Genomic DNA, 14,083 nt, shown 5'->3' with positions numbered 1-14,083 from the left:
CGCTGTTTTTGTTGTTGAATATATGCTATATGGTAATTTATGGACCTAATAGGTATCTAAAGCCATTTTATTTGTTTTTTTATCTTATATTTTTGAAATGTACATCCAGTTTTTCTCTCTCTAAAGAAAAAGAGTGGGGCCCTAAGCTATAGCTTGTTTAGCTTATATGTAAATCCGGCACTGGGAGAAAGAGAACGGGGTGGCTGCCTGTGCCCACTTTTTTGACTCTGACCCCATGCACCCCCAGCATGCAGACCCCAAAAGATGACACCACAGGAAATTTTGCCTTGTCCAGGTAGTAATTGTTGCCTATCCCTTTCTTGGATCACTGACACACAGAACATCAAAGCATTTGGTATAACTTTGAGCTTGAATACCTAACACAATTCTAGAGCAGATAAACCAAGAAAAAGCATTTATTTGCAAGTCAGAGTAAATAAGAAGACATTGACAAAATATACCATTTAAAAGAAAAAGAAAAAGTCATTCCAGTTTCCTTACTCTAGCTATCCACTGATCTCAATTTTCAGGGCTGACTTTAAAGACTGCATGGATTACTGTGCTATGAGCTAAATATTTCCATATCAATTATGATACAAATATGTGAAAAGAGACACCTAACCAGAAGTGATGTGCTTCTTCATTCTTGCCACTAATTTATTGGGAGGTTCTGGAGAAAAACTCTATGGCACATCTCTGGTTATTTTCTGGCACACGGTTACATCAGCTCCCTCTCATAGAAACCTTGTGGTCACTTTTAACTTCTGTGCATTTATTTTTTTCATCTTAAGTATCTGTCGCAATCGCCTGAATTCATCTTTGTGGTGAAAAAGGCAGAATAGAACAGGTTCCTTCTCGTTTCATTTTATAAGGTCAGCCCTGCTGATTTGGACATTTCCCTAAGCACACTATTGGCTTCTTCTCTGAACTCCTTGGAAAACTGTTTGGCCCGGCTTGTTTTCTCAATATTTTCTCTCAGGTTCCCTTCTAGCCGTATCTGGTCTAGGTATTCGGAGTTGGCAACTTTCACTCTCTCCACCAATGGCTCCTGGTTCTGAAGCACCGAGGAGATCATTTCCTGAAGCTTTGTTTCCATGCTGATGACTCCTTTGGTGGCACGGTTCAGCTCTCCCACCTGCTGCTTAGCCCACTCCAGTTTCTCAGGGACCTTTTCCTCCTTCGCATCCAGCCAGAACCTGTATCCCTCCATATGCACCTGCACATTGCAAGCACCTGAAAGACAAAGCAGTGGTTAAGCTCCAACTTGATGTAAGTCCAAGAAAGAAGGCTAATTGTGTTAGTTCCAAGAAAGCTAAACCCTTCAAGCAGCAAAGCTTCTAACAGTGGCCAGCTGTCAAAGATATTGCCATGTCATGAAATCTGATTATTTCCACTTTACTTATCAGAGACCCGGTTGTATACCTACATATATGTCTGTGTGCATGTGAGCTGTAATACAGTCATTTGGCAATATTAAGCCAAGATTATCCGTGCCACTTTCTTGTAAGAAACAAATCCCTGGCATAACCCCATTGGCATGCTCTTCATTGAAGCCACTCTGGTGAATTTGACCCATAATCCCATGGCTTTTTCCTGCTATTCATTCAACACAAAACTATCAGGTATTGGGTAAGTCTCTCTAACGAATTCTGATCTAATCTCTTTTCACGTTGCCCTCTTGTCTCTCTCATTGTTAGTTTCACAAACACTTGGCTCTTCTTTCTGAAGAGGGCATTGTTGAGCTTTTGGCATGAGTTTAGAAGGCTGGCATTACATAGGAAGGATTGGATTTAAAGGCATGTGAAGAAGTAATATACAGGAAGTCAAAATCTAAAGAGTGGGGAAATAATATAAGGCCCTCCTGGATACAGCATTGCCATGTAATGTGCAACCCAGTCAATAGGTTATTCAACAGGAAAAAATAAAGCCTACGATCCTTAGCATCTTGATAATTTACAGAGGCAGAAAAGCAGGAAGCTGAATTAATTAATCCAGCCAGGTTTCTCCTGAAAAGGAGCCTTAAAGCTAAATTTCTGCCCATATGACCCCCCAGTTCTAAACACCAGGATCAGCATATCTGCCTGGTAGCTGACAGAACATTCAACAACATTAGCACAATGTCAGATCTTTTACCTCTTCATTGTGTCCAAAATTCACCATTAAACTACAAGTGTTATTCTAATCCTGCTAATGATTTTAACTGTTTACAATGGTTTTTAAGATAAATAAGCAGAATCCCATGCACAGCATGGATGCTAATTTTAGGATTGGGCTGACTGTTACCTAAAGATTGAATTGCTGCTGAGAGATCATGTCTGCTATCTTTGCTTCCACCTTACATTGCTACCTAAGAGTAGCACAAATCATCATCATCATTTTATTATTTGTACCATGCCCATCTGATTGGGTTTCCCCAGCCACTCTGGGCGGCTTCCAGCATAAGAAATGGTCAAACTAATTTTGGATGGCATTTGGAATGTAGGTAAAGGTAAAGGACCCCTGGACGGTTAAATTGAATTTGACTATGGGGTGCAAGGCTCATCTTCGCTATCAGGCCAAGGGAGCTGGTATTTGTCCATAAACAGCTTTCTGGTTCATGTGGCCAGCATGACTAAACAGCTTCTGGCAGAACGGGACACCGCGATGGAAGACAGAGTGCATGGAAACACTGTTTACCTTCCCTCCGCAGCAGTACTTATTTATCTACTGGCGCTGGTATGCTTTCGAACTTCTAGGTTAACAGGAGCTGGGACAGAGCAACAGGAGCTCACCCTACCACATGGATTCAAACTGCCAACCTCATGATCGCCACAGCGGCACCCGCATCTTATTGGGAATGTGATGCTAACAAACAGACCACTCAAAGGACAACAACTTCTCTTTATTTGAACCTGATGGAGAGGCTGGTGCAGAATTTATCTTGGCCATTGAGCCAAATGCAACATGGTGTCAGAAATAAGAGAATTATTTCATGATGTGATATTTTGATGCCACAACGTATATAAATGCCCTTCTTTATGATGGACAGGTGCATGAATATATATGCATCTGTGCAGTTATGTTCCACCTCCTCATGGGTTTATTGCATAGCTTTGCCCCTTGCATAACTCTATCCCCAATCCTCCCATTCTATCCTTTGACAGGGTGCTAGAATAGGGTGACATGCTAGCCTCTTTACATGTTCCTTGCTACTTCAGCCCTGATTGCAAAGTCATGTTCCTCCTCCTGCCCCAAACTTTGCCACCCTCCAGGTTAAGATCTGCACCTTTGACTGGACTTAACCATCCAGTGTTCCTTTACCTTTACCTTACCTTACACTGACAGAGACATTTGTAACTCAGACATGCATTTGGGGACCCAGTTCTTAATCTTGTACCATCATTAAACCATATGGTAATGTTCCTACTGAGGCTTACATAGGATCAGGTCCCGACGTCTCTTACCAACCAGATGAAATGCTGCTGGGCAACTCTAGGAACAAAGACTGAACAAATCACCTCAGGTTCACGCATAAACCCACAATGCTAAAATGGAGGGCTTGGCCTTCTCCATTTTCACACTCTATATTCTTCAGCATCATTTCTCCCACCAACTTACTATGCTCTTGTTGTATCTTCTCTATGCATACAGAAAGACTGCTTGCGGGCGAACAGCAATAGGTGTCTTTGAGGTCCCGGATGGTTTTCCGGATAGCCATGCAGTGGCATTGCTGCTTGTTGAAAGCCTCAGCGATGTCAGTAAATAGTGTGTCAATCTCAGGCACATTGACCAGTTTCACGGCGAAGGGTTTCTCTTTGTTGAAAAGAACTAGAAATATGGAAGCCCATAGAAACTTCTGGTTAGTGTGTTACATAAGGGGGTAACGGAAATATGGAAAGCACAACAATATTTGAATATGATTCCTGAAACTAACAAAAATTAAGTACATAAGATGGATCAGTACAAACAAATTTACAAAGATTATCTTGTTCCCATTCCTTGTGCACTGAAGTATACATTTTTCCCCCAATGGAATTTCCCTCTTACATATTTACAATTGCACACCTATTTTTCTTGAGGGGAGGGGAATCCTTCAAATTATTACATTTTACTTGCCAAAGCTTCCCACTTGCTTAGCAGTGAGCCAGTGGCAGTATCCCAAAATTATTTCTGTGAGGCTTAGCCTTCATGTGGTGTGCTTCAAGAATAATGTTTATGGGCATTCTTGTTTCGTGAAATGTGTTAAATGGCCAGCAGAAATGGCCAATTGAGAAAGGTGCAATCTGATAGTGCCATATACTTCTTTTCTCTATCCAAGGAAGTCTGGTTCTCTAGCCCATGTCAGAGATGTTGGGTTGAATGAACCATTAGTCTGGCAAAGTGCGAATGTTCTTCTTGTGCAATGATGACTATGTAGGTTGAGGTTTTCAAGTACATCCTAAGGAAAGTTCAGTGCCCAGCTGCCATTAATTTTAATGGAAACTGGCACTCCAAATCCCTCGGAGTCGGCTTTGAAAAATCACAGCCATCATATCCGGAAGGCAGTTTCAACAGAATAAGCACGGGAGCCATAATTAAACCTTGAATTATCCAATTGAAAATCAGACCAGTGGTTCCATGACAACACAGTTTAGACTAGAGTTTATTTTTCAAACCTGCAGAACCTAATTGCATCTTTCCAAGCAATGGAATACATGATCCATTTGCTGGTAGTATTTCCAGCAGATGTCACAGAGACTTTTAAAAAGAAAAAAGGAGAGAGAGAGAGAGAGAGGGAGAGAAAGAAATTCTGGTCAATTTTTTGTCTACAAAGAATGGTCACAGTATGCATCTCTACTGCCAAATAATTCATTCTGAGAACATTTGAAAAGTATCTCATTTCTGAAATAACAAAATAAAATAAAACATCCTTTTTTTCTTTGAATGTGTTTGCGGGGAGCACTTAATTCCACATTATTTTGGGAGAACATGAATAATCCAATCCAGCTTTCTGAAATGATAGTATAAATGTAAATGATCTCATTTAGATTAAGCATCAATGTACAATGGAACCAAATTTTTGACTATAGGTGGTTTATTCTTCAAAATTAAAAGTATCACATAAAGAGAGAGAGAGAGAAAGTAAAACGTATTTTAAGGAAATGATTAGAGTAATTAAATGTGTAAGATATATTGAAGTGGTTCATTTTTTTCACTCTCTCTGTATGTTTCACCTGCTTCTGTAGGGTGTAGTGCACTGTATTTTCCTGAATTTTGTTTTACTAAACGTATTTTATTTTGGAGCATTTTATTTAATCACGTGAGCTGAATTGTATATTTGATTATGTGAGATGAATTATGACAAATGTTTGGTATGGAATATTGTTTATTGTTGCATAGGGTGGAACAGAAGATACCTTTTCTGATTCTCTTAAATGTTCAGTTTCCCCAAAAGTGAGCCTAGATAGAGTCCACAAAAATATTTAGAACCTCTACAGCTTGATGAAGCTGAGAGAAATATGTGGGGTATGGATGCGTGTCTGGGATAGGAGCCAACTTCCAGGGGCCAATGTCCCTTCAGCTCCCTCAATGAAATATTTGAGTAGGGTTGCCATACATTCAGGCGTGTGTTTTTTTTAAAAAAAGTTAATGACCCCCTCATTGCCATTGAAATGGTGTGCATGCACTGTGTCATGTGATTGGTTATGCAGGATGGGACTGACTTGGGTCCCCTCAATATTTCACCCAAGTTAGCACCCCTGAGTTTGACCTGCCGAAAGATGTAGAGTGCATTTGAAGTACAGATTGGTGCTGGGCCTAATCTAAAATGTAGGGTAACTTTGGGAGCACGAATTAGAATTCCCTTCATGTAGATTCTTCAAGACTTCTTGCTTTGATCTCACTCTCAGCTATTCCCATCTTTCCTCTGTGACATCATCACATGACTTGCATGACATGTCCTCTGACATGTCCTCTGTGACATAGCCACTTCCGACTTCAGGAGGAGGTGGTGTTGCAGGCTCACGCCCCCACACAATCAGCCCCCACACAATCAGGGGAATCCTTGGGCCGCGTCATCCCCTGGCCAGCCAATCGGCTGGCTCAGGGGGTGTGGCTTGCCTCATTTAAGGCAAGCACGGCCAGGGATCTCCCTCTTTGGCCGCTCAGCTTTCCGGTTAAGCATTGGTAGGGGTATTGTTATGTAGATGTGTTGGGGGGGAGGAGCACCATCACCTCCCCCAAATATTGAAGGGTAGTCTGGTAAAAGACTCCGGGGGGCGTGGCCTCATCCAAAGCCTATGGAGGTCAGGGCCTAAAACGCGCCCCCAAGCGGTGACCCCGGGGGAGTCCCTAGTTGATGCGCATCAGCAGGGCTGCCCCTTCAAGCAAACAGGCTGAAGCTGGATAGTCGAATAGGACCAATGCCTAAGCCAATACCGCTCTTTACCTGTAACCAATAAAGTTGTGGTCTATTTTAGCCCATTAACCTAAATACTTGTGTCACGTGTCGTTATTCCTACTGGTGGGAGGCAGGAACTCGCCATGCAACATCATATGACTTGTTACATAACAACATGTCCTCTGTGACATCATCATATGACCTGTTACATAATATACCAATACCATAATATACAAATTCTATCCTGTTCACTACAGGATCCCAGCACAAATAACCCGGAATGATGAAAGAAGCAACAGATAGGACTGGGATATGGCATCAAAGAAGTTTGGTACAAAGTTGACTTATCATAACTATTGCTGGTGGTGGGTGTTTTCCTTCTTTAAAGAATGTCTACCCATGCAGAGTGACTTATTTTACAAAAAGAGAAAGTATATTAGTTGAAGCTCTAATTACAATTGACATACATACAGTGGTGCCTCGCAAGACGAAATTAATTCGTTCTGCGAGTTTTTTCGGCTAGCGAATTTTTCGTCTTGCGAAGCACGGTGTCGGAAAAGTTTTGGAAAAGCTTCAAAAATCACCAAAAACCTCAAAAAAGGCTACCACACTGCGTTCTATGAGTTGCTCCTCGAAGTCAAGTCGCAACTGTATTAACGGTGTTAAGAAAAAGGAAACAAACTTGCAAGATGTTTTCGTCTTGCGAAGCAAGCCCATAGGGAAATTCGTCTTGTGAAGCAGCTCAAAAACCGCAAAACCCTTTCGTCTAGCGAGTTTTTCGTCTTGCGAGGCATTCGTCTTGCGGGGCACCACTGTAAAAGTATTATGAAGTATAGCAAAACAAAAGCAAGTAAAATGACTCAGAATTTTACCACTTTTGGTGCCTTGATGAGATTGTCTGGAGTGCTGTGCATTGAGAGGTTCCCTCTGTGAATACAGGAAGATATTTCAAAATAAATGCATATTCTTTTTGAATCCACAACTCATTCTAAAACCCTCCCCTTCCACACTTGTCTCCCCTCTGTTGTATTATGTGTTGCAAGCCCTTCAACCTGCCCTCTTGTGCTTTGTAGAGTGCAGTGCACACTATATTATTTTTATTACTAAAAAATAATAACAATCCTGTTTTCCACTATTTGGACTCAAAGCAGTTTTCAACAATAAAATATACAGTACAGTCATACCTCGTGTTGCATTAGGTTCATGTTGCGTCTTTTCGGCTTGTGAACGTGGCAAACCCAGAAGTGTATACTTCCGGGTTTCGCTGCGCATGTGTGCGCAGAAGTGTTCTGCACGCTTTGGATATGCGCAGAAGCGCTCTATCGCGCTCCACGCTTGCACAGGAGCGCCACTCTAGTTGTAGACTTTTTAGGGTGCGAATGGCATCCCAGAATAGATCGTGTCCACAACTAGAGGTACCACTGTATGCAGAACTTAAAACATAAGTTAAACCTCCAAAATGTAGAAACCTTGGGAATTTAAAATCTCAAATGTATACATACATATACTCAGTGCTTTTTTCCCTAAAAAAAAAAATGTTTAGGGGTACTCTCATTTTCCTACTCATATTGAAATATTGCCCCTGAATGAGGCCAAACTTAGATTCTCAAAATGTTTAGGGGTATGGGTACCTTCGCATACCCCCAGAAAAAAAGCTCTGCATATACTCATATAATGATAAAAGTGTTGTGAGTGCCAGCATAAAATGGCTGCCATGGGCACAGGGAAACACCAACAGTGCTCCCTCCCCCTTCCAATGATTTCAGTGATCTACTTGGTGGTGAATATTACAAACACGCACAATCCTATTACTGCAAATAGAACTATTACTGTACTAGTTCATGTTCACATGAGGAGATGCGCAAGATTGAGTTGTTGATTTTTTCATCTTTCTCTTGGGCTTTATAAGCATTCACGTGCTCCCTAAGTTATTGGCTGAAATGGGGTGTCTGCTTTGCTCATTGAATATTGTGTAAACAGGGAGTACAGATTCTATTCTATGAGTTGGGAGACAGCAAGGCATTGGGTAATCCTTGTGGTGCGCATCCATTCACTGACTCACAAATAGAAAAGGAAATCCCTGCTCACGTGCAGCTCTGTTTTTTTTTTGTTTTTTTAAAATTTTTATTGGTTTTTCCACTTTTATAAAGACAAAACACACACAAAAAAGACACAAGACAAGAACATGTATAAATTCCGAAAATCCTAGTTTCCTAACCCTATTCCCAGACTTCCCCCCACCCCCCCTCGTGCATCCCAATTCCCAAGATTGTGTCCGCAATTTGGTGTTTCTCCTCTTAACCATCTTATTACCTTTTTTACAAAGAAATATAGATTTTTCCTAAGTTGGACTCAAGTTCTCTTCCGTCGATTTCTCATTTTGTCTTAATTAAAAGTCATATTAACTAAACCTAAAGGTCTTGAGTGTTTTTAAGATTCTCTTCTTCCCTCCCTCCCATCCCCGGTTTTTGTCCCTTCCAAATACATATCCAGAATAGCAGTTCTTAGCCTGGGTTCCTCACGTCCGAGGCTTTCAAGTCTCTTTCAGTCCCTCTCCGCCGGTCTTGTTGGTAGTCCTTTATGTCGGTCATCAAGTCTGGAAAGAGTTCTTTCGCCATCAAACCATATTCTCTTCCCACAAGGACATTTGAAAGCCACTGCTGAAAAATTTTCACAAATCCTGCATCTTCAAAGTCAAAGTCAGAATGGAGGCCCCAATCATATTTCTTTGTTTTAAGTTCCTGTGTTCCATAGACTCCCGGGGCCTCCCCCTTCATCTTCTTCATCTTTCGCAAACTTGTGGTAGATATAATCCAAAAATCTCCTTGCTTGTATTCCACAGATGTCGGCTTTTGGTTGTTACTTCCCAGCTTTACTTTCTCTTTTTCTTGTTTAGTCTCTTCCACCTCTTCAGATATCAGTTCCCATTCAGCTGTGGATTCTTTCTCATTCAGATCCTCAATACATACAGCAGAGCTGCCTGTTCCAGAAGTCAAGGTCATAAGTTGTTTATTCATAGCTAAGCTCTGCTCTTGTAGAATTCCCACCAATTGAAACATCCTTTCGATTTCCACTAGTAACTTTCCATCCACAGCCATTGTATCCATTGTAGTTTCACAGAATTCCCCCTAGGGGGAATCTGGTTACTTATTAGTCTTTTCTCCAACAATCCTTTAACTTATTTTTATTACTTTGTTTCCAACAATCTTGGTTCAATTGTAGCTCATCTTAGTCCAGAGGGATCTTAAATAGCAATTTTTCCACTCTAAACTGCCCGCTTGACAGCTTTGACAGCTGTCAAACTCCGCAGCTCTTACACAGGCACAGAGACAGGACGCTCCCGGGCCCGGGAGGGGGGGTTGTTTAAAGCAAAAAGAAGGCTTCCCAGTCTCCACTCTCCAGCTCAAAATTTCTTTTAACTAAATCTTGGAAGTTAGTGTCCTTTTTAACTCACCCCTCCAAGGGTAGGCTCTCCAGCTTAGCACTTTGTCGTTGCTTAGATCGTCTGCAAGGGGGGGGGTGCGGACTTCCTTTTAGCACACCCCCCGGTCGTCTCCAATTCAGGGTAATGTTTTTAAGATCCAATTCCGTCTTACTCACGGGTTCTTTCTTTTCAGTCCAAATTTCAAGGAAGGAAGTCAGCGCTCTCTGGTCATGGCTCGCGGCTTCACTCCACCGAGGTAGCGATCGACTCTCAGTGCCACGCCGCCCTCCGCATCCTCTCCGCAGCCTTTAAAAAGGCTCTTCGTGGATCGGGGGGGCGCTTAAGGCACCCGCCGAGTCTTCAGTCCGCAGGCTTCCGTGCTTGTGGTTTTTAAGGGTCCCCGCGTCGCCGGCGCGGCAAAGACCCGTCCTCGGTTGAGCCGATTCCCTCCGCAACTCGGAGGGAATCCGCCATTTCCAAATCGCGCCAACCCGGAAGTCCTCACGTGCAGCTCTGGTACACTGATAGAGTTTGGCTATCAGTCCTTCAAGACCAGTGATGGCCAAACTTTGTCCTCCAGCTGTTTTGGGACTACAATCCCCATCATCCCTGACCACTGGTCCTGTTAGCTAGGGATGATGGGAGTTGTAGTCCCAAAACAGCTGGAGGACAAAGTTTGGCCATCACTGTTCTAGACAAATAGGATGAAGTCGCAAGGGCTCTGGATTTTATGTTAAGCAGAACTGTGAACGTGGAAACGCTGAATATATTTACTAGAGTTGCAAGCCTTTTAAGTCAAGATCCTTGAATAAAGCTCTTATGAAAAGAGCAAAACTTCTGATCACCTGTAACAAAGTGTTTCACAACCTTTAGAGCCTGTCATCTTACACTGCCATTGCAAGTCTGGAAGCGTGTGCTTTGCTTGTGAGTTGACAGACCTTTCCCATTCCCTTTGGAAAATTACCGGCAGGTTTGCTGCATTCCATGTTTTGCTCCACTTTCTTCTGGTTTTCCATAGAGAAATAATAATAATAGTAATCATTATAATTTTGGAAACTTTGTTGGAAAAAGGATCCTGCCAAAAAAATCTGATTTTGGGTGGAACAAAGCAATGACCTCTGTCTAAGCAAGTGCAGCATGCCATGCCATCATTCAGAGACAGAATCATGGCAGGAGCAAAGTTTTAGATTCATCTCCAGTAAAGTTAAATCTTTGGGGAGAAGGACTTCGTTTCTGCCGATATATTAAGAATTAGCCAACAAATGTCTGTTGAATGTGAGGAGTTGTTTTTGCAGAGCCAAATAGACAGATGGTTATCTTGCAACATTCATCTCATCACTAGGTGATGGAAGTTTTAACATATTATTGAGCTTTTTAAAAAATGTACAGATTGCTTTGGTTTTTAATTATCATCTAAGGGCCCTGTAGCCAAATCTATGGCTGATTGCTTGGAATCAAATATATGATTCTTCCCCATCACTACCACTCAAAATTCAGCCTCTCACCTTTCTTTTCATTCTTCTCAAGCCTTCCTCTACCTGGTATTCAGATGATGCTAGAATATAACTCCTATCATTCGTGATCATTGGACATTCTGACAAGGAAAAGGATGCAAAGCCTCTGGGAGGATCAGGAAGAATGCTCTAGACAGTACCTGCCCAACTCCTACACTTCATTTACTCCTTTAAAATCCTGTTCCCTTTCACCGCATCACCTCAATCTTCTATTCCTTTCCTTCCTCTGTCTATGCTTCCTTTCTTTAAAATCCAAGGAGCTTAGTAAATGCCAGACAAAACTTATTTCCCTCTCCCTCCCTCCCTTTCTTTTGCAGACACACACAACCACACCAGGACGACACTTTAGAAGCTGATGACTTCTAAAAGCCTCATTGTGTCCATTACCACAAAGTCCCTTATTATCAGCAATACAGATAAGTGCTGCAATCATAAACACAACTGCTCGGAATTCCCCATTGTACTGTAGGATTGTGCTGCGGTTAAATTCATTGGTGATCCCTTGTTACCATTATTCTTGTGTTCTCTTTTAAAAACGTACAGTCTGCTTTGGCCTGCTTGTCCAAAATATGCAGCTGCTGCTGCTACTGTTAGCACCGCCACTATCATGGGTGTGGAGATCTATCACAATGAGGTAAAGACGAAAAGGATGCACTGAAATAAGCACAACGTGAAGCTGTCCCACAAAGCATAAGTAAACTTTTGAACCTACATTTATGTCTGGCTGTCAGAATTACGGCATCATGACTCAGCTTCCCTAACAGTTTCTGATACATTTCCAGCTTGTTATACAGTGGTACCTCAGGTTACATACGCTTCAGGTTACATACGCTTCAGGTTACAGACTTCGCTAACCCAGAAATAGTGCTTCAGGTTAAGAACTTTGCTTCAGGATGAGAACAGAAATCGTGCTCCAGCGGCGCAGCGGCAGCAGGAGGCCCCATTAGCTAAAGTGGTGCTTCAGGTTAAGAACAGTTTCAGGTTAAGTACAGACCTCCGGAACAAATTAAGTACTTAGCCTGAGGTACCACTGTACTGGGTTTTCATCCTCTTTCATGCATTTATTTACTAACTTTGCTGGTCTCAAAGTTAAGCAAGTTGGGTTTTTAGATGTGGGCTGGGCTCAGTTACTTCATCTACTGTCACTGACATGGACTTCAGGGTGTCTTACTTTCAAAATCAACCAATGGGTTACCTTTTGTAGGTCCCAAAGACCCTGCCTTGACTAGGGATGGGGCAGAAATTTATTTCATTTTGCAGTAGTAGGTGGCCCTGCTAAATTTGCACTTTTTGAAACCAAAAAACAACCATCTTTCAAAATTCACACTTCTCTGAATTTTGTAATTTGTAATTTGGCTGAATTTTGCAGCCAAGTAACACGTACAAACATGAGCCTGACCAAACTGCGGGAGGCAGTGGAAGACAGGAGTGCCTGGCGTGCTCTGGTCCATGGGGTCACGAAGAGTCGGACACGACTAAACGACTAAACAACAACAACAACAACGCGTACAAAAGGGGATCTATGAGGATAAAATGCCAGGTCATGTTTTTGGCAGGAAGGTGTGGGAAACTGAACAGAGAGGAGTTTCACTGAGCACCTTACGACATCTTTGAGCATGAATGGCATTTCACAAGACTTTCCCCTCAGGGCTCTGGGGCCCGTGAGCAAGGTACAGTGTGCCTCTGAAGCAAACATGTCTCACCCAGCTGGAATTGTTGGCCCTTCCCACAAACATTAACAGGTGTGGTTTAGGGATAGCGGCTGTTAGAACCATGCCCTCCCCTCTGGGCAAAGCCCCCCTATACACGTGATCCTGCAAACTTTATTTTCCTGCGCTATCATGTTGCCTCTGCGGATTTAATCACAATAAACATGGCCCCAGTTCAACCCACTAACCTGAATCTAACCTCTTGATTTCTGGCAATTAAATGTGCATCTTAAGCATCATGCACCTGCCTGTTTGACTTCTCTGTACAAACTGAGCTGTCCTGTTTCCTTTTGCTAACAAAATTCGCTAAGAGCAGCTCAGGATTTGCAGCTTTTTTGTTTTCCCCAATGTTTTCCCCCTTGTTTGTTTTCCCCAATGTTGATCTCTTACCTCTCTTGAAGCAACTTGGAAACAGGGACAACAGCAGCAGAAGGAGACAGACATGCTTTTCAAAGCTACAAAAGAGACCCTTTTTCTTTTCTTCCCAAAGAAAGCAAACGTTAACGAGAACTTGTCAGGTCACGTGCCTTAATGAGCATGCACCCCACCTTGATTAGAATTAAAACAACACAACAAGGGGCAGAAACCGTTTCAAAATCATTGTACGTGGCACGGCAAACTAGGGGCAGGATTCACGGTCAAGCTGCGGTTCTCCTTGCATATTTCTCTTTGCAGACATAATTGTCTCAGACAAGTCAGACTTGTTCCTTCAGCAAACAAACTCTGCATTGTCCAACCCTCTGGACTTTAAAATGTTACTTCCTCTACACTGGCACTCCTGGAATGTACCATTGCCCCCAATGGGGGTGGAATAGGGAGAACAGCAGAAGGAATATTCCAATGTGCTGACAAAATGAATCTTACGTGCTATCTAAGCAACTGCTCAGTGCCGGAAAATAAATCAGCTTCTGGTTTTTATAGCAACAGTATATTGTATGCAGTTAGTTGGATGGGCTGAAACTCCTGTAGCAACTTTTAACTCCACCCAAGATTGTTCTTTTTAATTGAGCTGTATGTCATTTCATCTCCTTAGGTTGTAAATATATATATATATAGAAGGAGACTTCTGCACTCCACA

At 42.3% G+C, this 14,083-nt stretch overlaps 1 protein-coding gene across 6 annotated transcripts; it reads right to left on the bottom strand.

Moving 5' to 3' along the window:
- Positions 1–398: 398 nt before the first annotated feature.
- Positions 399–13,789, bottom strand: LOC308579883 (uncharacterized protein). 6 transcript variants are annotated; one of them, XM_081180960.1, is made up of 6 exons: positions 13,396–13,789; positions 11,838–11,917; positions 10,747–10,786; positions 7,231–7,285; positions 3,598–3,807; positions 399–1,233 (listed from the first exon to the last, which is right to left on the bottom strand). In XM_081180960.1, the coding sequence occupies exons 1-6, from the start codon at positions 13,447–13,449 to the stop codon at positions 866–868; spliced, it is 807 nt and encodes a 268-aa protein (XP_081037086.1). In that variant the 5' UTR covers positions 13,450–13,789; the 3' UTR covers positions 399–865. The 6 variants fall into 6 exon arrangements, 5 of the variants coding, with proteins under 5 accessions (XP_081037086.1, XP_081037089.1, XP_081037088.1 ...); XM_081180963.1 differs by lacking the exon at positions 10,747–10,786 and adding an exon at positions 4,635–4,716 and having other exon boundaries at positions 13,396–13,776; XM_081180962.1 differs by lacking the exons at positions 10,747–10,786; positions 11,838–11,917 and adding an exon at positions 4,635–4,716 and having other exon boundaries at positions 13,396–13,776.
- Positions 13,790–14,083: the final 294 nt, after the last annotated feature.

This window comes from Podarcis bocagei, assembly GCF_964188305.1.
Source record: "Podarcis bocagei genome assembly, chromosome: 2".
Lineage (NCBI taxonomy): Eukaryota > Metazoa > Chordata > Lepidosauria > Squamata > Lacertidae > Podarcis > Podarcis bocagei.
Note: the sequence above shows the minus strand (reverse complement) of the source record. Positions and strands in the feature narration are given on the sequence as shown.

Excerpts from the sequence above, each read along its gene's own strand:
- LOC308579883 (XM_081180960.1), bottom strand. The coding sequence starts at position 13,449 with ATGTCTGTCTCCTTCTGCTGCTGTTGTCCCTGTTTCCAAGTTGCTTCA. Across the intron at positions 11,918-13,395 it reads TCCAAGTTGCTTCAAGAGAG|ATCTCCACACCCATGATAGT; the intron begins GTAAGAGATCAA and ends TCATTGTGATAG. Across the intron at positions 1,234-3,597 it reads GAAGATACAACAAGAGCATA|GTGCTTGCAATGTGCAGGTG; the intron begins GTAAGTTGGTGG and ends TTTGTCTTTCAG.